At 42.8% G+C, this 23518-nt stretch overlaps 2 protein-coding genes and 1 pseudogene across 2 annotated transcripts; all 3 read right to left on the bottom strand.

Moving 5' to 3' along the window:
* Positions 1-2806: 2806 nt before the first annotated feature.
* Positions 2807-12081, bottom strand: LOC146582627 (transforming growth factor beta-2 proprotein-like; annotated as a pseudogene).
* A 2630-nt stretch (positions 12082-14711) lies between these two features.
* On the bottom strand, positions 14712-17395 carry LOC146582626 (multifunctional methyltransferase subunit TRM112-like protein). The gene is made up of 4 exons (XM_085248496.1): positions 17238-17395; positions 15867-15968; positions 15242-15334; positions 14712-15133 (listed from the first exon to the last, which is right to left on the bottom strand). Exons 1-4 carry the CDS (start codon positions 17310-17312, stop codon positions 15032-15034), a joined length of 372 nt encoding a protein of 123 aa, XP_085104622.1. The 5' UTR covers positions 17313-17395; the 3' UTR covers positions 14712-15031.
* Positions 17396-18812: 1417 nt separating this feature from the next.
* Positions 18813-23512, bottom strand: LOC146582625 (autophagy-related protein 2 homolog A-like). Its single transcript, XM_085245601.1, has 12 exons — positions 23472-23512; positions 23135-23270; positions 22787-23014; positions 22484-22585; positions 22139-22223; positions 21772-21934; positions 21475-21544; positions 21303-21385; positions 21075-21196; positions 20824-20978; positions 20548-20706; positions 18813-20319 (listed from the first exon to the last, which is right to left on the bottom strand). Exons 1-12 carry the CDS (start codon positions 23498-23500, stop codon positions 20083-20085), a joined length of 1569 nt encoding a protein of 522 aa, XP_085101727.1. The 5' UTR covers positions 23501-23512; the 3' UTR covers positions 18813-20082.
* Positions 23513-23518: the final 6 nt, after the last annotated feature.

Genomic DNA, 23518 nt, shown 5'->3' with positions numbered 1-23518 from the left:
TAAGTTATTCAGGCAGTTTATTGGGGGAGAGTAGTGTGCCATGACTTATGAGATGAATTCTCAATTTGCAAATTCTGAACACATTTTAATCAGTGCTATATCACTGTGATTGTTACTTTCCACAATAATTAGTTAACACAACACACCAGCTTTTCATGTGTTTTGAAACTGGGTTTTTGGAGACCTGGGATGTAAAATAACTAACACAGTTCAGTGGGCTACATACTAAACTTGAAAGAAGCAAAGTATTGTTACAGTCATGCTAGTATCGTTTCAATACCAGAACCAGTGTTGGTATCGTTACTATCGATATTTGGATCGATCCACCCACCTCTAATTCTTACAGTTCACTCAAAAGACTCTGAAAACAGCTCACTTTGCTGTTTTAAGAAAATTTAAGGGGACCTGTTATGCTTATACTCCTTATATCTCCTTATTATTTGTCATTTACACGGTTAAAGTGCTGGATGCTCACATCCAGAGTTTAAAACAGTGAGGTCAGAGTAGACTATATGAATAAAAATAGTGGGCCACACCTCTTAATCTTTGAGTTTAGTGTACAAAATCCAGCACATAGATACGCAGTCTGCCTTTATTAACATTCAGGGGGAAATGGGTCGCTCTAAAGAGGTCACTGAATTCCAGCGTGGTGCTGTAATTGGATGCCACCTCTAAAACGAGTCAAGTTTGTGAAATTTCTTCCCTCCAGCATTTTCCATGATCAACCGTAAGCGGTGTTACTGCAAACTGGAAACGTTTCGAAACCACAGCAGTTCAGCTATGAAGTTACAGACCACGCAAAGATCCAGACCGGGGTCAGCAAATGCTGAACCACCAACGTTTTGCTGACTCAATAACTGCAGAGCTCCAAACCTCCTGTGCACCGGAAGTTTCTTGGCATTGATTTCCACGGCCGAGCAGCTCGTGTAGGTGTAATGTGTCGGTGGCTCAGTGCTTCTGTCCATATATCTATGTGCAAGTAATCCCTGTGAGCTAAAAGCCCAGCTTCACACTGCACTAAAAACCAAGTTCCAGACATTTTTTTTCTCATTTTGACTCTGCGTGATGTCACTGTGATAGAAGGGACAGTTCACTGCTGTAGGCACAGAAGCCCCACCCCTTTCCTGTTTAAACCCTCTATTCATGAGGGACAGCCAATCAGAAGACAGCTGTCTTAAAACAGCTTGTTTCATGCAAAATAAAGTTAGACCCAGTGTCAAATAAATATGGATTATTGTTAACTGAGACTTATGCAAAGCTACTCTAGTAAAAGTGTAAAGCTGGGAATGAGCACAATGTGTAAACTTTGAAGTAAATAAATGGATTCGTTGAATAAAGCGTCGAAGAAAAAGCACTTAAGCCAACCTGGGGAGAGAAGTTTCATTTAATCCACCTGAAGTGAAACATTCAGATATCTATAAGCTGTCGTGTATACTTTTTTTCTTTCTTTTGTTTTTTACAACAGCACATCCTCAAAGTGTTGACCAGAATATTGTTTGAAGTATCCAGTTACACGATTTTATTGCAGGCGATATTTCCTGTGGCGTAACACCAGTGAGAGTATAAAAACCACTGGCCTGCTTAATACTTCTATAACTGATGTTGTTGTCACAGCCTCATACCTACTGGGACTGGACTGCTTCCTATTCAGCTAAAACTTTACTGTCAAGCAGGTTTTCAAACACATGCATGCATACATTTAAGAAAAGTCACAGAGAGAAGATCTGCTGCAGATGGAGCTTTTTTGTTGTTTTCAGACACAATCACAATAAAATTCACAATAAAACCTCAGGAATGACTTCTGTGCTATCACGCATGACCTCACTAGCTACATTCACGCACAAACAGTGCAGACGTGCACACACACACGCGCCCAGTCGCTGTCTGTCTCGCTCTCACACACAAACCACCGGCATACCAGAGAGTCTATATTTAAAATGAGCCCTGGGGATGTTTTTTTATTTTATTTTATTTTCAGCTTTTAGACATTCTATCAAAAGTGGTCAACGTGAATACTCGGCTGTAGAGAGAGAGTGAGAGACTCTGAGCGATGATAAACATAGGTATGACAAAATACAACCTCAGCAATGAGTCAACAGCTTTTTACATAAAGATAATGAAGGCACATTCAGCAGAGGAGCATGAGAGTGCGATTATGAAATGTTTGAGCCAGACCCGAATAGTTACAAATTTGCTAAGGCTGCAAAATACCACCTTCCAAACTTGCAGCTTTTCCAAATACAGCCCTATCATCCCACGTCTCATTTTCAAAGCCTCTCTTTTCTCCCTCTCTCCTCCCACCACAAATCCCAGAACTTTGAGCACCAGAGAGAGAGGGAGAGAGAGAGAGCGCAACAGGGGAGCGTTTAAATCTGGCGTTCCGTGAGTGGTCGGGTCGGTGTCTGGAAATCTTTCACATCCTGTTTACGGCAGGCAGATTTCAGCCCGGGACCGCAGAGAGCTGGCGGGTGCCTCTGCCTGGACACAGCTCCTCTCTCTCTTTTCTATCTGTTCCCGGCCTCCTTCGCCTAAAGATCTCAGTCAGCCTGCAAACCTTTCCACACCGCCTCCCTCTCATCAACACTTTCAAACCTAAAGCAAACACGTCAGCTTTGCCCCCGCTGCCCGCGGCCGCAGGAGAACGACAGAGGGGGAATCAAACTCCTGATAAAAAGAATCCTTTTCATGCAGCAGGCGCACAGCAACCCCCATTTCATTTTAATATCAAAGTACGGGTTTAATAGAGCTGAGTTGCCGTATTTACAGTGTTCAAGTCAAACAGAAAGTTCCAGAGCGTGAAGAGCAGAAGTTTGGAAGCAAAATCCTGATACTGGAGTCATGTAGCATTAAAAAAATAACATCTCATGAGTCTGAGGTGCGAAGCTTAGTGAACAGAGGATCAGTGTGTCCCCCCCTGAGAGAAGCAGTTTGTAGCTTTGGTCCTGAAATCAGTCCGTCTGCCTCCCTCAGCGGCACTTGCAGGATTTCACAACCATGTTGGAGAGCTGCTCAACACGCGGTGTGCGGCCTATGAAGTACATGATAGTGAGGGGCTCCAGGTCCTGAGGAACGCAGCAGGGTGTGGCGGAGGCCTCGGGGTTCAGCTTGTTGTAGAGGGGCAGAATCTGACCCGGGAACAGAAATGAGCAGATGTTAGAGCGATTTATCCAAAGTTTAGTGCTGCGAGTGATGAATGAACATGCTGAAAAGTGTGAAGTTCAGCCCAAGTTTAAGCAGGGCTGAAAAATGAAGCCAATGTGGTAAGTGCCAGAAACGGCAGTCCATCTAATGGCCACAAACGAGCCAATCCCCACAGACTCTCAAGCTGTTTAGGTCTCTTTAAATAATTTACCTTTTTTAACATCTGCGTGGACATGATTTTTTTTCATAACTGACCTGTTTCATTGTATTAAGGATTGCAGTTCCAGGTCTGAGTGACCAGTTAGTGCCTACTTAGCCTTACCTCTGCTAACTTGTTGGTGCCTTTTGGAGCATTTTTAATGCAAATAACTGACAAATAATATGAGTCTAATAAGAGTAATAAGTTTGTGCTCCAGTTTTAGGGAGTAAAATTCTACAACACTATTATTTTTTTAGCGCCAATTAGCATCTCTCTAGTATCTGTGTCTGAGTGCACCCATACAGTCTTTGAATGCACTTAAATGAGTGTTTGCTGGCATAATGCGACTAACACTCGGGTTAAAGATTGTGGTGGCCATCATGCTAAACCCAAAGCTTCAAATGTCCCAGTGGCTACCTCTATCTTTTAAATGCAGTCTGTCGTCATTTTGCATGATTATTTTGGTACTTTTTAAAAATGTGTTGGCAAATCTGAAATGTTAGTTTGACATTTTGGGAAATTTGCTTATTTAGAGTTAGATGAGAGGTTCAATGGCACTCCTAATATCAGCATCTGGTTAGTTTAGCTAAACATAACAAAAGGTTGGACTGATTCTGTTCACTGGTAAAAATGATATAAACAGCACGTATAAAACTAAATCAAGATAATTCAAAACTTCCTGTTTTATTCCAGTTTAAAAATAACTTTTAATGGTTGTTTTCCAGAGTCTCTACATTTCCCTCACTTATCCAACTTTTCAAGTTTAATTCCTACCAGGTCCGTTTTTTAGCTTTAAATCTTCATATTCAGACGTTAAAATGTAGCTTTCTGTGCATTTTATGTGGGGGATCTCTAAGTAAATCTATAGCAATCAAATCAATTTTGACTTCTTTAAGTACATCCTGTCAGTTTCTCCAAAATATATGCACAGCAAAAGCAGCCAAACTGCCTTAAAACTAAAGCCACATTTTGACAGCAGCAAAATGTGTAATTGCTGCAAACTTAAGTTAAAATAAATGTGAAATTCTACACATCTATATTAAAGTGAAGTACAAGAAAGGTGAGAGTCAGTGAGGCTACAGGCCAAGCCCTTCGCTGAGTGAGACGGGCCAGCTGGGTTGCATAAACCTATGTGCTCTTTAACAGGCTTCTGTGAGGTGTCAGCCCATTTATGATGCTGGGGTTAACCAAGTGGTGTTTAGCTGCCGCAAACAGCGCGCTCAGGGCTCACTTACGGGAAAATGTCGCCTGCATTTCAGACTTTCTGTACGTTAACGTCAAAGCCGAGCGTTGATTGGAGTTCGGTCCAAACCAGAGTGTTTTAGCACACGGGCTGAGGAGGAGCTGCTCAGATTTTTCTGACAATCACAGATGTTTTCTGTTTATATAATTTGGCCGTGTCTCAGCAGCGAGAAGGTCTGTCACTGTTTCCATTCAAAATATTCATCACTAAAGGTCATGAATCTCCAAATTGGAAAGAAATATATGTTGAAAAAAAAGAACACATTTGTCCTACTGGAGAAGGTAATCCAAGTTATTAGTCTGAACTAGGATCTCATGAGATATGGGAAGCTGCTAATATCGAGGTATCCACACATGGACTCGGCTAATTAGTAACAAGCCCAAAAACTGCCTATACCAATTCTGTTCTATTAAGGGCACAGATTAAGTTTAATTCCAGCTACTATGCACTAGTGTAGCTTTGCATGATTCCCACTTCAAAATAATCCTTATTTACCTCATGCTGGGCCTCGGTGCAGCCGCTCCCAGCTGTTTTTGCTGTTCTCCCTTTAGGCCAGTGGTTCTCAAACTTTTCCTGGCATGCGCCTCTTTAACTTCACTCCACACACCCACATTGTTTTTCATTAATCATTAACAATAAATAAAAATGCGAGTTGAAAATAACAATCCCACCTGCAGTGGCTCTGTGCCCCCGGGTGTGGCCTGTCCCACAGTTTGAGAACCACCACTTTAACCCAGCTTTCTTCTGATTGGCTGTCCCTTGCAAACAGAAGCTTTAAACTGCAGGTGGGTGGGGCTTCTGTGCTTACATCCATAGCTGTATATTAGGAGTATCCCTATATTTTGGTTCACAGAGATTACCTGCACATATACTGATCTTATTATCCAATTATTATTCATAATTTAACGGACATAAAGACATTTTTTCTTAGCAAAAGCAAAACATGTCAAATGACAGCTGTTAACTAACCACAATTATTGATTATTAAAAGTCTTTATGGCAAAATTTATAAGAAAGAACAACAAAGATTAAACAGATTTGGTTAGTAGCCAGGTGACCTTTGACCCCTGAGGCTCACCATGTTGTAGTGGTTGTTGGCGCTCCAGAGGTAAGGACAGTTGCCGGCACAGAAGTTGGCTTTGTAACCTTTTGGCTCGTGGATCCACTTCCAGTTGAGGTCACGCCTGAAGTCGATGTAGAGCGAGCGCAGGCAGCAGCCCTGGTCCGAGCCACTGAGACACACACACACACACACAATATGTAGTTCAGCTCCCACCCTTCTCTTCAGTGTCATGGGAAAATACCACAGGTCACCATCGAAGAACCAACCATCACATGGTAATAACTATGCAGGGCTGCCAGAGTTTTCCCTGCAGGCGTGAGGTAGTCTAAATAAAACGCTGCATGCCCGCTGGCCTGCAGTCTAAAAACAGGGTCAGCGCTGTTAGTTTTGCCGCGCAATTGTCTGCAAAGTGGGTCACGAGGAAAAAAACAAAATGAAACCGAGTGCTCCCCACAACTAGATTTCAGAATTACAAAACTACAAATCTTGGAGGAGTGTCAGCGCTGTCAGTCAGTCGCACTAAACCACCACACGAGCGGCTGGTCGGCGGCCTACCGGGAGCAGGTGAGGTGTCGATGGCGGCCGCCCTCTTCTTGCGGTTCTTCCTGGCCGGGTTATCCACTCTGTCGCTGGGCAGCAGGGTGAGGATGAGGTGCGGCGTCTTGGTGCTGAAGTCTGCCTGTCCTTTCACCTGACCAGGCTTCCTCATCTGACGGAGCCGCTCATCATCCACGCCTACAGAAGGAGGAATTTTTTTTTTTTTTTTTTTAGGATGAAAAACTAAAACTTTCTGTCTTCCACCAGAGTCTGTGGGCGGACGTCGCTTTGTTTCAAAGCTAATGTGATTTAATTCCTATGGTTTGTGCAATACTCTAAGCATGGGAAATGCTTTCATTTTGCAGCAGCGACTGCTGCCCCTCCCAAAACTCCACGCTGTCTTTCTGCCAGGCCGAGGCATTTAGTTCACACTTTTTTTAAGCATATTTTTTCAATCCAAATATATTTAAATTCCAAGTAAATGCACTGTTAAAAATGCAGAAGATTGTGTGCATGATGTTTTTAAAGTTAGTCAGCCAGCCCCGGTGTGAGTGCCAGAAAAAGTGTTTTTTCATACGCAGCAATAACTACTGAATCTGTCCGTGAAAGGCGCCGTCACCTCTTTGATTCTTACCCTCTAAAGACTCTGTTTTTCTAAGAAGGCAGCAGAAGTAATGTTCTTGTGCACATTTTGAATGTCATTGAACAAATATGACAGAAGTAATATGTAAACCAGATGTTTCCTACAGCAGAAACGATGGTCTGACTCTTTGTCTGACTCATGGATCGTTTTTTTTGCTTCACTCTTTCTGAGCTACAGGAGCCAGACGCTCAAAACAAGCCCCTGCTTGTCTTACATCAGTATCGCAAGTTGAATTTCTTTTCCCCCACGTGTGCAAAACCTGACTTGGCTCAGTTGAGAGTAAGCCCTGAGGAAAGCGCCATAATTTGGGGGCCTAAATGAAGCAACACAGACAGTCTGGTATTCAGTAGTATCACTGTGTGGAGGAACAGTTTTTCCATTATTCCTGTAAGATAGTGTGTGAGTGATTCATAAATCATTTTTGTTATTTATGTTCACTTTTTTGACCTGCTGGATTTTTTTTTAATCTTGTTTTTTTTTGCTGCGCTCATAAATCTTCAACTCTTCCAAATCTGTGAACTTTGCATTTCGCAACTCAAAAGACTGCCAAGACACAACTGAAGTTTCTTAAGTCTTGCTGGCACGCTGGCTGTCTTGCTTAGTTGTTCTTGCGAAAAACAATCTCACGTAGCTGCAGTACAACTAACGATGAATCCCAAACAGCCATCTAAAAACGAGCATCTGCGCAAAGAGGCTGATTGTGCTGATTTTAAGGACATAATCAGTAACAAAATGAAGCAAACAAATGAAACAAGCCATTTTGGCTCTTCTCCTCCTCCTGATTCGCTGCCCCTCAGAAACAGTTGAACAGGGGTGGGTGGGGCTTCTGTGTGGCTCAGAGGACCATATCAGGGACAGCATGTCTCATTGACGTCACTCAGAGGCATAAGTAGCAAAACTGAAACATTTAAATTAGACTGAAGCCTAAAATGTAGTCTCACATGGACTACGTCTGCATCTACCTTTTTAACAATTTATATGACAGAATAAGGAGCATCATCATCATCACTGGGTCCCATCACTGGGTCAGTTCCTGGACTAGAGTGCTTTTAGCGGCATCTGCAGTGCACATAAATGCATGATTATAAAGTCTTTCTATCATAAAAGACTGCAACAGACCAGCAAACAGGGCCTCCAGCTCCTCGCTCTTGTTGGGAACGATGTTGTTGGTGGATGGGACGAAGGTGCAGCAGGGACAGTGGACGCCCAGCTTCAGGCCAAGATTATTCTCTATGGGAGGGAAGAAGGGAAAGAGAAGTGCAAACACTGATGTATGGATCGCAGTGCAAGCTGGTAACGACTCGCTGGTGCTGAAGCTCACCTGGCTCTGACACCCAGTCCTTTACAGTCTCTGTGACCTCCGTAGAGATCCAGGCTCCTTTTGCTTTTGGCTGAACAGTGCGCGAGTCGATGTAACGCTGAGTGGATGTGCTGTCTTCATCCGGCTTTAGCAGCTGAGACAACAAACACACAGAAGGAGCTAGATCCCCATTTCATCGATACATAAGAGATGTTTCTGTGTTGGGTTGAATTATAAATAACAATCTTCTGACTTTAAGATCAAATCAGACTGTCGCTCACTGAGAATAATGGATATACCTGATAGAGCTCCACTCTCTGCTCCGAGGCCCGAGCCTGTGGGTTGGGGGCTCTGAAGATCCTGAACTCAGCCTTGACCAGAGTGCTGTTAGTCAGGTCGACTCCGCTGACGTCAAAGTGGACGACTCTGTAGTGGGGGCTGGGTGCTGTTGGCTGCACCGCATCTTGAGGGAGCAAAACAAAGCACTGTGGATGACTAATGCTCCAACAACATCTCGTGCCTTCACACAATGCTGTATTTATACTATGGGTTAAAACTGCACTGTGGGACTGATTGTCTCGGACGTAATTATAGGTTTTGGTAAAGAGGCTAAATGTGTCGGGCTTATGTTTAATATATGGCTGATTGTTGTGCTCATGGGTTTCCTGTGTGAAACATCCCCAAACACCTAGACAGTTATACAATTATGCACCATGTAATATCAGCAGCACCATTAATCTTCAAATCTTCCAAATAAGATCCATCAACACACCGAGTTTTCTTTCCACAGCTGGTGGATCGACTCCATGAAAGTGCTCTGATGGGGCAGGAAAGCAGAGTGCATTACTGAGGGGCACATCTGGGGTAGTTTTTAGTTTTTAGAAGATGGGATGTGCAGTAGTACAGTGTCTCACAGCAGTAGCTACGATTTAAAACAGCCAGAAACTTCTTACTGACTACTACTACTAACGCTTCTCCTTTAGGTCCCCCTACTAAGCATGTGGTTTACAGCAGACTACAGAGTAGTTATTCTGTTGTATTTATCAAGAAATATAAATGTTACTTTGTTACTACCAACCTGACACAAAAATACATCGTTTAAATTTATAAAACATAACACAGTTTAACAGGCATAAAATAGCATTTTTGCAACAACAAGATGCTTTTCCAAAGAGCTATTAGTTGGCCTATCTCAGCAAGCTGTGCAGCGTGTCCTTGAAAAACTGAGGAAATTGGACAAGTGGAAGACAAAAGACAGCAGGTCTACAATCTGTCTGCAGGACAGGAAAAAATCCAGCCTGACGTAGGACCTGAGAAACGGACCTGGACCTTCGGTTGATCCATCTGCTGTTCACTGTAGACTGATTAGAAATAGTCTCAGTGGAAGGGTGGCTGTCAGGAAGTGATTTAAAGGAAGGGAAACATGGAAAAAAGGCTGAGTTGTACAAAATTATGAAAGAACTGGACTGAAATTCAGTGGCAACAGGTCTCATGGAGTGATGGATCCAGATCAGACCTCAGCATAATTGAAGCAGCGTGGGATCATCCCAACAGACAACGGAGCAAAAGACAGCCAACATCCAAACACGATCTTCGAATGTCTTTCAAGGAGCCCTGAGAAGCTTACCTGAAGACTGCTTAAATAAATAAAAAGAAAGCTTGACGAAAAGAGTTAAGAATAAAGTAGTCATACCAAATATTGATTTTCAAGCACATTAGAATAAATACTTTTTTTCCCCAAGTACGGTAAAATATAAGGAACTGAAGGGTGGCTCAGGACTTTTGCACAGCACTATGGGTTACAGTAGTTGCCAAAATATATATATTAATTAAAAATGTCACACTTGCTGCTTTCAGCTCTTTTTGTGTTAGAATTTATTACAAATATTTATATAAACTGATAATAAATGGTGCACAGAGAACCTGCTATATACGTAGTTAAAGTTGATAAAAGCAGGTAGTTTATAAAGCTTAGTTAGGAGACTGAACTATTAAACCAAACAGGTTAATCAAAGACAGACTCACAAAATCAGATACAATATTCAAGAACTACTAATCCATCAGCAGTCAGAAAATCGTTTTGTTTTTTAACTTAGATAATTATCAGTCACTGCTGCTATGATATGGGTGGAGGGACTGTTCAGTCTGTTCAGGATGCAGGACCTGAGGAGGTTCAAATAAATCTCTCATGAGGGGAAAACATGCACCTGATTTGCTATTTAAGAGTTTAAAAAAAAGAAAATAAAACATGGCAACATTGTTACTTTTTCGCTGTAATTCACTGAGATTCAATTACATAATTAATGCTCAACAACAGCGAATAGAGGCCTCTGTGTTTGTTTTACCCGGATGGGATTGGATATTCAGACGTTTCAAACTAGTACATACTTTCATTCTTCTAAAGTGACCACTGGGGACCCCGGGCCACACATTGAGAACCCCTGTCAGGACTCACTTGTGTCGGTGCGGGGGGGCAGCATGTCGATCCTCTGCACCTCTTTGGCGTAGTAGTCCTCCTCGCTGCTTTCGCGCTCGCACGCGGACTCGGCCTGGCGCGCGCGCTCCTTCAGCAGCTCCCGCGTGCTGTTGTACAGCAGCAAGACCTCCGGGGGCACCGAGCTCGGTGGTGGCACGTCGTCGTCGTCATCTGGAGGGCTGCGGATGCGGAGCTTGCTGAGGATCTGACCGCGCACCGCCTCGATGCGTCGAGACTTCTGCGCGTCCAGGTTGATGGACTGGCAGGTGTTGAAGCCCTCCACCAGGAATACACCGGAGAACCGGAGCAGCAGCACCAGCGCGAGACGGGGAAGCCACATTGTCCGGGGAGGTGCGAGGACGGAGATAATTCAGCGCAGTGGGCTCTGACCAACAAGCTGCGTCTCCAAGCCAAGCGCGCAGAAACGTGTGCGTAAAATGATTTAAACTGCGAGACTGAGGGTGAAAACCGAGCCTTTCTAACTTAGATCAATAAACTATTTTGAAAAATCCAGCTCTAATGTGTTAATTTGGTCAAAACCGCGTCATGTAAAAAAGGAAAACCGCATCTGCTGATTTCACACTTCTGATTTTGTAGTTTTATAACATTTTCATAGATGCGCCAAGCACCAAACACACAAGGACGCATTATTTATTCTTTAAAATCTACATTTAACTTACTGCATCTAAGAATAAACGGCTGTTTTAATTTAAAAAGAAAAATATAAAACTGCAACAAAACACTGTAAAAATGTAAAAATGAAGTGATTGGAAATTTCTCGTGACTCTTCAGGTCCAGTCTGGTGCGCTCGGAGAGCTCTGGTGTCCCTTGCCGCCGTGCGCGCTCTCTCTTCGTGTATAAGTGGCGTTTTTTAACGAAAGTCTGTCCGGAAAGTTAAAACGTTATCTCCGTTTTCCGCCGTCCATCCTCGGATACGCGAACAGCTTTCAGGAGAACAGAGTCGTCACAAGAGCTCAGCCCATGTCGCAAATCCTTCAAACAACAACCTGAGCGGAGCAGTTTACCGAAAGCAACAGAGCTCCCGTGCCTTCACCCCCGAAACACCCATGTGTGGAGCAAAAGACTGTCCCATATCCGCTTCCAGAGAATCTAGCTACAACTTGGAAAACCTAGTGAGGTCCTCCCATTCCCCGTTATAGGTAAACAGTGAGCGGGCTGTACTGAAACGTAGAAAAAAATGTGATTTATGTTGGAAAAAACACGGTGGGCCTGTTAAACCCCTCATATAAACATCTAAACACGGAAAAAGTCAGACGACGTAAAAATACATGACGCAGAAAACATAAGAAAGAAGTCCTTGTGCTGTGAGTTAAAAAAAAAAAGAGAGGAAACTTTACAGTGACCTGCAGATCCCAAATTAAATGAGCTCCAGCCTGGTGAACGCTGGGCTGAAAGCTCTGCTGAAGACACACAGACCTGCTGCAGGATGTTACTCCATTATTCTGCAGATCCTCTGTGAGAAACTCTGAGACTGAGACAGAGAGAGAAGGAGGCTGGAAGGGAGGGAGGGATGGTGGTGGTGGTGATGGTGGGGCGGGATGCCACCAGAGTGAATGCAGTGTATTATTATGTAGGTAAAAACCATCTTCCTCCCTCCAGAGGAGGCACACACACATAGCTGCACATTTTGCAATTATTTTCTCCACAAAAATTCACCACCCTCTCCCCGCAACTAAACCGCTCCAGAGGAGTAGCTCGGCATTTGAGGAACTAAATCTTTACATTACCTTTGCTTAATATGTGTAAAATAGCCAAATTATACATGTTTATAGTGTACACCTGCCACTTTGTTAGATACACGGTGTTAGTACCATGCTAGACCACCTTTTGTCTGCAGAGCTGCCTTAATTCTTCGGGGCAAAGATTCAACAAGGTGCCGGAAACCTTATTCAGAGATTTTGGTCCATGTTGACGTGACAGCATCACACAGTTGCTGTTGATTTGTCAGTTGCACATCCATAATATGAATCCTGTTCCAGGACATCCCAAAAGTGCTGTGTTGGATTGAGATCTGGTGAGCGGGGAGGGAATTTGAGTACAGAGAAGTCGTCAAGAAAACAGTTTGTGATCCTTCTGGAAGCAGCCATCAGAAGATGGGTTGTAAACAGATGGACATGGTCAGAAACAATACTCAGGTATGCTGTAATGTCTACATAACATTCAAAGTGCCCAAAGTGTGTCAATAGAATACCCTCAACACTATTACACCAGCAGCAGCAGCCTAAACTGTTGATACACAGCAGGATGGATCCATGCTTTCACATCGTCTCCAACAAAGTCTGACCCTTTCATCCAAAGGTTGCAGCAGAAATGAGACCTATCAGAGCAAACGTTTTTCTCCATCTTCCATTGTCCAATTTTTTTGAACTCATTTTATTCATAGTTTAATTTTTCTGTTTATAGATGCTCCCTTGCATACCTGGGTTGTAATGAGTAGTTATTTGGGTTTTTGTTGCCTTTCTGTCAGCTCGAAGGAGTATGGCTATATTCTTCTGACATCAACAAGGTGTTCTCACCCACAGAACTACTGCTCATTGGATATTTTCTCTTTTTAAGATCATTCTGTGTAAACTCTGGAGGTGGTTGTTTGTTTGGAGAAAATCCCAGCAGATCCAAAGTTTCTGAAATACTCAGACCAGCCCTAAAACCAAGCCATGTTCAAAGCCACTTAAATCACCTTTCTTCCTCATTCTTTCATATTAAATGAATTGTATTTCTGTGATTCACTAAATAACTATTTGCATTAACAAACAGCTGAACAGGTGTACCTAAAGACGTGAGTGCATGCAAGGAGCTAAATGTCAGTATTACATCTGTGACTCCCACAGAGTGAAACATCACTGGGCTCTGACGCCTTCAATCAATTATTCCTAAAAACCTGTGAAAATGCAGTAAAGTCAAGAAGCCCTGCGTACAGCAGTATCAAAAATACTAAAAGGGAAATGCAAAGTTTAGATTAGAAAAGCGGTGATCAACCACTTCAGTACTCTCAAGCTACGTCTCTAGAAACCCACAGATCCTGACAATCACTAATCCAACAATAAAAACTGTAAATTTAAGAGTTTCAGCGCTCCTGTTGATGGCCATTTGTCACCTGCCAGTAGAGCCAGATGAGAGTGGTATCGATTTCTGCTAAAAGGCCCATTTCCCAAAATGTGAAACCTCTTTTAAATATTTATGCAACATGAAAATGCTGATTTCAAAATGCAGCTTTAGGCTAGGTGTGATTTCAGGCTTTGACTTGTTCATGCAGACTTTAGAGGCTTACTCCGAATTTTATTAAATCACTCCAAAGGCAGTCGATCCCCCGCTTTAAAAAAAATCTTTATCTCTTTAAGCTTTCAATCTAGCGCCTTACATTTCTCTCTGTTCCTCTTCGGTCTTATTGTTAATTACAGCTCCTAACTCAGAGAGGACTATTAATCTGTCAGGGGTGGCTTTTATTGCTGCTCTGCTGCCATCCCATTATACCGTTATTATAGTTGCGGGTAGAGGCCTGTAATTGCTGTAAGTAGAAGGGAAAGGTAGGAGAGACTCAGGCTGCCTTTAGGCTTCTGGTCAGGGCAACCTCCCCCTTCGTCGTCTGTCCTGGCAGTGTTTCTAAAAATGATAACAGCGCCTTCGAACAAACAGGCTCCTGCTCTAACTTGACTGCTTGCCGCTTCACATCAGAAAGAAGACGATGAAAGACGCCCAATTAGTCAACACGGCGCTCAAATCCTCCTGTCAGCGATCTTACAAAGATCAGACATATCACGGACCATCTCAGATCAGAGGAGCATGCCCAGGTGGGGTGTTTTCTCTGTCTGTGTCTGACTCTGTGTGTGTGCGTGCGTGCATGAGAGCTGTAATATGTGGCTTCAAGGACAAAAAAAAAAAAAAAAAAAAATAGAAAGACTTCCTCAAAAACAACCTCCAGCCTGCCTGCCTGCCATTTCTGCCTCTTTTTCCTCAAAGCCAAATATAGACAAGCCACTGCCACGTCATCTGGCCCTTAGCAGAAGGCAGGATGGGGTTCAGAGCCAGCCTCTCAGGGTTATATTTTAGCATATAACTGAATCCATATTTCCCACTAATGACTCTGGCTGTCATGAAAATCTGGACAGTTTTATTGAAAAAGGAAAAGAAAAAAGAAAAGACAAGTAAAAACAAGAAAGGAGTCAAAACAGTTACAAAAATAAATACAAATAAAAGCACTGGGGGTTACTCTCAGGGAACGTTTCCATCTGTTAATCGTCAAATCTTCTCCACTGGCAGAATCGGCTGTTCAGATGCCACAACTACAACCAAACCAGTGGCCCGTTTTCCAACTCTGGCCAGAGTCCAGCCTGTCTCTGAATGCACGCAGTCCAGAGTCAGAAACACAGTTTAGGGGTGAGAAGGTGAATGGGAACCGCCGCGGTGCCATCTACACCTCGTCTTCATTCAGCAGCATGTTGGGGATTCCTTTGGAGATCGGGAACTCCCGTCCTGATTCAGGGCACTGCAGACAGCCCTCTATCACCTCCACCTACAACGCAACAGACAAGAAGTCACCACTAGGTGGCACCATAGTGCAAATTCCGCACACATTACCGCGCTCTTAAAAATTTTAAATTGGCATCTTGGAGCCATTTACCTCTAACAGCACTCGGTGCACTTTCTTCAGGAAGTCTTCGTTTTTCTCGTAGTCCTGCACCAGCTCGCCTGGCAGGTCCTGCCGATGACCCAGCTGCAGAGAGAAAAAGGATTGCATCGGGTGTTTACGTTACAACATGCACCCCAGTGAAAGTTTACTGTGGAGCATTTTTTATAAACACAAAGTCCTGTGACGCTTTATGGATCAATTAGATTGATGCAGTATCGCCAGGTTGACAACAACCTCATACATAAAAGCCAGAGTCATAAAAAATAACCTTATTCAGCCTGTGGTCACATGAAGAGGGAGAAGAAATCCACACACACTCAAAACAACCTCCCTTATTATTCATCTTAAGAAGCAAGCGTGCCGAGCACTGATGCTACTTTTAAGGCAAAGGGTGCTCACTGAATATTAGTTCTCCTTTTCTTTTTATGCCACTTTGAATCATTTTCTTAACCACTCATCCAGCTCAGGTTCACTGGAGCCCATCCCAACAAACAGAGTGAGGGGCAGGACACAACCTGAACAGGTAACCAGTCCATTAAACATTCATTCGTTCACACTCGCACCCCACTACAGCCAGTTTAGCATCAACAATGAAAGTCGGTGATGTCTGACTCACCTCCTCCGCTGCCTGGACCAGAGCGCCCCACTCCAGTTTGGGGATCATCCGGCTGACAAACTGAGGGTTAAACTCCACCTCGTTCACCTTCACCTCAGTGGCCTGCACAACAGAGAACGCACGAGTTTAAAATGTTCAGTAACATTTTATTAACACTCATTCAAAACACGCACGCGTGATGTCACACAAGACCAGATGTGCATATTTGGTTTGGGTTTAAATGCAACCCATTAATAATTATAGATGAGAAACATTTTAATGTTTGCCGCAATTATATACTTGTTTTCAATGAAATGTTACACAGCTGATGTACAATGTGACCATCTTCAACATTCCCCTGAGATAATATCCAAATTTCTGTTGTGCTTTTTTACATTTAACTGTATATGAAAAGAAAGAAATAAAAATAAAAGATGTTTATGGGGGAAACAGCAGCAGTAACTATCAACCACTCTGTCGTGTGTACCAGGAAAAGAATATTTTTAATTAATCGTTACTACTTAAAATCTTACACTGGATTTCACAAGAATAAAATTTGAATTAAGCTTTATTGTCACTGAAGCAGAGGTTAGTGACATTAGGAGTGCTGCCCTGCCATCTGCTGCATAAAAATGTAGATACAGTCACACACGATTCACATAAGCAGAAATCAGACAACGTGATAAAATGCTCAGTGTAAAGTGCATTTCAGTGATTCAGCAACTGTTACAGCGTGTAATGGCAATTTTATTTGTACAGCACATTTCATTTTATATATAAAGATAAAAACATAAACATTGTCCTCGTCTCTCTGTACTCTCCCTTTATTACTCTCCTCTTACTCCTGACCCTGCTAACTCTTCCTGGATTCGTGTTGGTAATTAAACTGTTCTTAATTTTTGACTTATAACAATATCAAGCCTTAGCAAGCCTATCAAGTTACTTTTCCATATTCTTATCGAGGTAAAAGCGCTCCCTGAGTCTGACATTAAAAATGTCTTTTTTTAATAAGACATTTCTTTATTTTATATATGTCCCCTTCATAAATTATGTTGATTAGAGCCTATTTACCAAAATAGCAAAGATATGAGCCATAAAAACCGCAGAGAAACAACAGATGGCTTCTCTTCCCTGAGCCTGGATCTCCCAACTAAAAGGGAGTTCTTCCTTCCCACTGTTGCCAAATGCAGCTCAGAGGGAAACAGCTGATTGTTTGGGTTTCTCTCTAATCCTTCAGGTCTTAGCCTTACAGTAAAAAGCGAACTGTTAACTGCTGCTGCATAAATCAACCCTAAACACTAGAATTCGGCGTTAGCAGAAAACGTGTGTCGCGATAAGCTCGGTGAGCTCTGGTGTTTTAGAATTAGCTTCTGTCCAGGTGTTCGCGGTTACCTTGATGAGCAGTGGGTATCCCTTGGTGACCCCTTTCACGTGAGACGTCAACATGTTGTGCGTGAGGAGCTTCATGTTTACAAACAGGCGCTAAAAAGCCAGAAAACTGCAAACACTCTGACAGCTACACGTAAACCACGCTGCGGAGTTTACATGTGCACCGGAAGTGACGGCGGTACGTCGCATAAAAGATTCCCAAAGCTTCCGTTGATTCCTAGTGTCTTTTAATTTATTATTAGGGGTAAATTTTTTTATAAAGGCACATTTTCCGTACCACAAAAATACTAAAACAAATATTTGTCGTATAAATTGCACAAAAATGTTTCCAAAATATGTAATATATAAAGTAGCTTCTGAACACCCCTCTTTTTTGTTTTTTTTCTCTTGTTCCTACTTCTGCAGTAACAAACTGCAGGTCAAATTACAAAGTAAGTTATAAATCCACCTTTTCTTTTCTTTTTTCTTTTTTTCCATGTTTGTTGTAATGATCCAACCAGTTTAACGTGTTTACATAATATTAACGTATTTTAATATATATACATATATATTGCATAACAGTAATTTTGCACTGCAAGTTTCTGGAAAATCCGTTTTTGGCAGCGAAATTTATATATCCTTTATTTTGTAGATTTCGGTAACACCCATTTAGCCCGGGACAGGAGGAGACAAAGCAGAGAGATGACCAAGAGGAAGAGACATGAACACCATGGGTAGAAGGTCTACACATGGTGACCTTTGGTCTACTTCCACTTCCACAAAGTTTCAAACCGTTTGTGTGTTTTTCTTAAACACATAGTAGAAAATTATAAAGTTTCTCTGTCTTTTGTTCTTTTGTAATTTCTGAAGTCTAAATTTTCCTCCAAATATAGAATCACCCATTATTATGTATTTAGTGTAAAAATTAAAAAGTGTGATTTTTTTTTGTAATAGCCGTTACCTCACGCAACATGCACAACAATTATCAGAGAAAGAAGTAATAAAAGAGATTAAAAAGTTAAAAAAGTAAATAAATATATGTAAATACACTATTCTCAGTATATTTTATAAAAATATTATCAATACTCAGGATGTGCAATATAATTATTGATGCACCAGTACATACTTACAGGTTTTATTACTGCACCAGCTCACGATTGAGTTACTTTCAGTCTTAACTTTTTAAACAAGTGAAGATACAATACCGGCCATCATTTTGGATGCAAGTAATTACAAGTAAGTTCCTGAAATGCCACAGTATACAAACTGTACAGCAACAACACTGCTTAAATTACCAATAGATACAATAAATAAATAATAATAACAATAATAAGAATCATAATAATTAAAAATACAATAAATAAAGGCAGACAGCTGTTCGGTTTTTATACTCAAATTTTTTTAATTTTTCTATTAATTTTGTATAATCCTCATCTTTGTATTATACAGATCATTCATACAGTTTATGATATAGTAAATAGTAATTACACGCAAGAGGTGTAACAAGCATCAACCTGTCACCTTCACAGACGTGCATCATGCGCGCAAACACATTTTCTCATCCTCACACATTCACAGACAGACAGACAGACACGCGTCCCTCACACTGATTAAAAACAAACAAAAAAAGAAAATGTAAAACATTTTTAACCCTAATTTTTCTATCCTCCATTTTCACCAGATTCACATACCTCCTTACTCTTACTCTGAAAACAAATATGACAATACTTATGCTTTAACAAAATAATAATAATAATATTAAAAAAAAACTAAGAAGAAGAGACAATTACAAAATCAATGCAGAAAGGCAACTAAAGATGTGGGCAGAGGACTTCTGAGGACATAGTGGGCTAATTGAGATCCAAGGATCTGACATTTAACAGGAGAGCTGCAGTGACGTCAGCTTGGAAAAACGTTCATCTTCGTGAAGCTCGAGCAGAATCCAATATGCTACAAAATTTAGAGACTTCATGTGACCCGTTGTTTCTGTTCAGTCAGGTATGCCACTGTATGTGCTGAGCTTTGAGTAGGGGATGAGGTACAGATCCGAGGAAGGCAACACAAACTAGTTAAAAAGGACACTGTAAGGTTTATGGCACGAATAACAGCACTGAGGGTAGCGGGTGCATAGTGGGAGTCACAGCTAAACCAATCACACAGCTTTGTACCATCTGCAAGGGTGTTAAGCAAAGGACACTTGATCAAAATATTTTCAGTTTCCATTATGAGCACAAAGAGAGCAAAACTAACACATGGCAACCCCCCTCCAAAGACAGGTACCCCCCACTCATCTGCAGAAAGCTCATTAAAGTGAAACTGCTCTCAGTTATAAACATCCCTTCTCAGCGCTCCGTGCAACTCGTGCTTGAAATCGCTGCTTCAAATTACAAACAGCTTCAAGCATCACAGTTCAGAGCACACAAATGAGTGAAGAAACACAGAGCGTGATAATCTTACCTGCCCCCTCTGCCCGGGTCACACTGAAAATGAAGCCGGCAGAAAGTGACGGCGATATGTTTGCACTGACGTTAAGAAGAAAAACACTAGTGTGTTACAGAGAGCGGGAAAACGAGCGAATGCCGAACAGAAAAATGAAGTCTTGCACGTCTATGTATGTGGGAGCAACATTAAACACTGTGCGTCAGGAACTGCAGCAGTAGTTAGTCATTTTTTTTTAATTTCTTCTTCTTTCCTTTTCTCTTTTTTGCATTGGAGCACACGCTGACTCTTTTTAGACACAACACACATGCAGCTACTCACACAACCCATGGATTCCCACAGAATAGACTTTCCCAGATCATAATCTCATACTCTCGTATACACGTACGCACACACACTTCCCCTCACACACAGACACAAAAAGCTGTCCTCATTCTTGGCCGTCCTCTGTGCGCCACTTGAGGAAATCTTCTTTCCGGGCGTCCGGTTTGATCTGGTTTCTCATGCCACCCAGCAGATTGGAGGTGGCTTCAGAGGCCACTATTAAAGGTCGGACTACAGTGGGCGGGATCTGCCGCAGGACGCCGCCCACGGCTCCGGGGAGACCTTTCTGTTCGTGGCCGCGGGATGCTACATCGCACAACTGTTGGGCCGTGTCAATCACTCCCTGGAGAGCAAAGAGAGCAGACAGTTTAGTCTAAAAATTTAGGGTTTCAACCCCCTTTGCATTCTTGCATGTGGAAGTTTCTACAAGGCCTTTTAACATATAGTTAACCTCTTCTACCAACATAGATGTAGCTGCAGATATTTTCTTTTCATCCTCAGCCCTGGTTAACCCTGGCCTCTAACCCACGAACTCTTTCTACATTTTAAGAGCGTCTATTTGGGCACGTACCTCTCTGACGGTGTCGTAGGCCTTGGCCACTCCTTCCCTAAGGTCTGCAGGCTGGGCGACTCTTCGAGGTCGACTAGAGATGGCCCGGCCCTCGGTGATGGCGTAGCGATTCAGAGGAGGTGTTGGAGACAAGATGTCGTACACGGTCTCTGCTGTAGCCTGTCACAGAGGTACACAGACACCAGAAGAGTTATTGGCATATTAGGAATGTGTGTGCTTTACCTTCAGGCTTTTAACGTCTTTGTAACTAAGAGTCATGATCTGCACTCAGAGTACCTGGATAGCCTGCACCAGCCTGTTGCTAAGCTCCAGAGCAGCAGATGCTGTGGAGGTACCAAAGGACGCTGCCCCCCTCTGGAGACCTCGAATGATGCGTCCATCCTTCCTGTACTGCTCTATAGGCAGCCAGAACAAATCCCTCACTCCGTGGACTGGACAGGATGAAGGAGAGAGGAAGTATGAACCACAATCCAAGCAATAATGGAAAGCAGCTGTAAAAATGTTTGCAGAAAACAAAAGCAACTTACACAGCTGGACGACTGAGTGCATGGGTCCGACACCTCCCAGGATGCCGGGCAGCTGATTCTTCCTGATGTCCGTCAGCCACTCCGTGACGGCGTACTGAATCACTTTGTCGACCCCGAGGAGACTGGAACATGCAGAAAGTCTCAGAAAGTCAAACTACTAACAGCAAATTTAGGGCAAATTACTGAAAAATAACTGAAATGTTTGCTTGTTGGTTCGTTTGTTTTTACCCGTGTCTGCAGCAGAGCCTCTTCAGTTTCAGCTCGGAGCAGTTTAATTGGGCCAGACCGATCAGAATCCCTGCAAACGTCCCCTGAGGAACAACAAGTGTGAAAACGCATCATTTAAACCCTTCAGCTTTTTGTTTGAATTAGTAGACAGGATCTCTGAATGACCACTCACTTGTTCAATGACGACATGCTTGCCATGATAGTCGAGCCAAATAGGCACTTCAGATGTGAAACGAAACTCCCTGAAAAGGGTGGAGACAAGAAGCGGGAAACTTTATCAATCATTGAAACTTTTAGTCTTTGAGTTACTCTATTTAAGCTAATTTGTTAGAGGTGATTTTTCTTTTTTGGAATCTGTAACATAGGAGTTTCCTAGCTAGTAACTTACATCGTCTTTACAGTATTCTCTGCTCTTTCTTTTTTATTCTGTTTCTCTAGATTTCTCACTCTCTTTTCAGTCACTACATACCGGAAGTAGATTGGCTGGTCAGAGGAGGCGCTGGAGCCGGCAGAAGAGGAACTCTGCTCACTGTAGGTAGTTTCCACAGAAGCTGTGAGGTCGGGTCCAAGACTACCTGCAGCAGCAGCCATCTCTAGATCCTCAGACCCCTTCTGGGAGAAATCTGCCTTCACTGAAAACAGAGAAATTACAACAGGTCACAAATCTAGCATGCTAAAAATTCACCTCAGTCATCATTTAAATGTACTCTGTAGCTAATTAAAATTCATCGTGCCACAACGATGAACAAGAAAAAGGCTACAACTCCATAAAAATTAGCTCGGCAGATCTGACATCAAAGAAATGAATGATAGAAAGAAGACCTGGCAGAGCTCACCTTCAGCTGCAGGATCCACAGGCAGGTAAGGATTAACAGAGGAAGCTAGATTACTAAAAAAGTCTTTCAGGAAAAACAGTGCGTCCTACACAACAAACAGAAAAAAATAAGAAAAGACGTGAAGACTTTATGGGAGCAGTACAAACAGCAGAATGAATGGTACTGAATGAATTTTGAGCTACAAAGAAACATCTGTGGAGTGTGAAACGGCTCATTTATGATGATCAAACAGATTTAATACACCTGTACTCAAAATAATTTCTGCAGTAAGAGTTGTTTTGTTTGTGCCACCACCTCATGGACGAGGTTCAAGAGCAGCTCTCAGTATTCAGTCCCAAAAGTTACCTGGTCGATGTTGAGTCTCAGCGGCAGCAGGCTGACCCGGAGACAGCACTCTGGCCCCCCGAGGCCAGACTCAGGACACACCTGCAGGGCCTTCACAGTCAACTACAAAAATGACACACCACATGAGTACTATCATTCAAAGTCTGTTCATCGTGTCCCTAACTGCATTAAAGCTAAGCTAAATAGAAAGTGCACAAAGTAAGTAAAGATTTACAACATCAGGATGGTTTGACTCCAAGTCAGATGCTGTGCACGACAGAAAACTCAGTTTCTAATCAAAGACCCTCCGTCTCTCTGTCTCACCATGTTGGAGTGGGCTCGGCGGGGCATGCTCTCACTAGTGTAGAGGTAGAGGAATTTGTTGATTTGTGAGGAGGCCAGTCGGTCTCGAACTTCCAGCTCCTGGACGATGAACACCTGCCTGGAGAGCGGCTGCTCACCACCGGGACCGACCCCGACCACAGGTGCTGCTGACCCCTCCCCATCCTGCCCCGCTACTGCCACCGGGTAGGACTCATGCTGGAACGACACCTGGAGGACAAAACAGGAGACACATGTTGAGACAGAGGTACAGTGATATATGTCTGTATGCCAATATGTATTTAAAAAAACGTACATTTTCAAACCAGTGATATCAGTGCATTAGTGTACCTTGGTGAGCTGTATCTCCATCAGCAGGCTGTGCTGACGGCCGACGCCTCCAGCCGAGCGCCAAGAGTTCTGCGGTCGAGAGGAGGGGGCGGAGCGAGAAGGTGACCCACGGACGCCAGCGGGCACTGAACGACCTCTGCAGAGAGGTGCACCCACACACACAGGAGAACAAAAACAAAAACTATAAATCTGACAAACTATGTACACAAAAGTTTCAAAAACCTTGTATGGACTGGACCAATCACCATACTAATGTTTCAGTTATTTAATATTTATATAATTAATTATATGATAACCATGGGTGTCTGTGCATGAAAGAATTCATGTGCATTGTTACCTGTTGACGTTCTGAGCATGCAGAGACATAGGCCTGCCTCCAAAGTC

The sequence above is a fragment of the Mchenga conophoros genome, linkage group LG2 (genome assembly GCF_057382185.1).
Source record: "Mchenga conophoros isolate Kocher_MC1m ecotype Shallow Benthic linkage group LG2, M_conophoros_male_GT1.1, whole genome shotgun sequence".
Taxonomy (NCBI): Eukaryota; Metazoa; Chordata; class Actinopteri; order Cichliformes; family Cichlidae; genus Mchenga; species Mchenga conophoros.
Note: the sequence above shows the minus strand (reverse complement) of the source record. Positions and strands in the feature narration are given on the sequence as shown.

Coding starts and splice junctions, on each gene's coding strand:
- LOC146582626 (XM_085248496.1), bottom strand. CDS start 17,312: ATGAAGCTCCTCACGCACAACATGTTGACGTCTCACGTGAAAGGGGTC. Junction 15,969..17,237: donor GATACCCACTGCTCATCAAG/GTAACCGCGAAC, acceptor TCTGTTGTGCAG/GCCACTGAGGTGAAGGTGAA. Junction 15,134..15,241: donor TGCACCGAGTGCTGTTAGAG/GTAAATGGCTCC, acceptor GTTGCGTTGTAG/GTGGAGGTGATAGAGGGCTG.
- LOC146582625 (XM_085245601.1), bottom strand. CDS start 23,500: ATGTCTCTGCATGCTCAGAACGTCAACAG. Junction 22,224..22,483: donor TGAGACTCAACATCGACCAG/GTAACTTTTGGG, acceptor TTTGTTGTGTAG/GACGCACTGTTTTTCCTGAA. Junction 21,545..21,771: donor GACCAGCCAATCTACTTCCG/GTATGTAGTGAC, acceptor CACCCTTTTCAG/GGAGTTTCGTTTCACATCTG.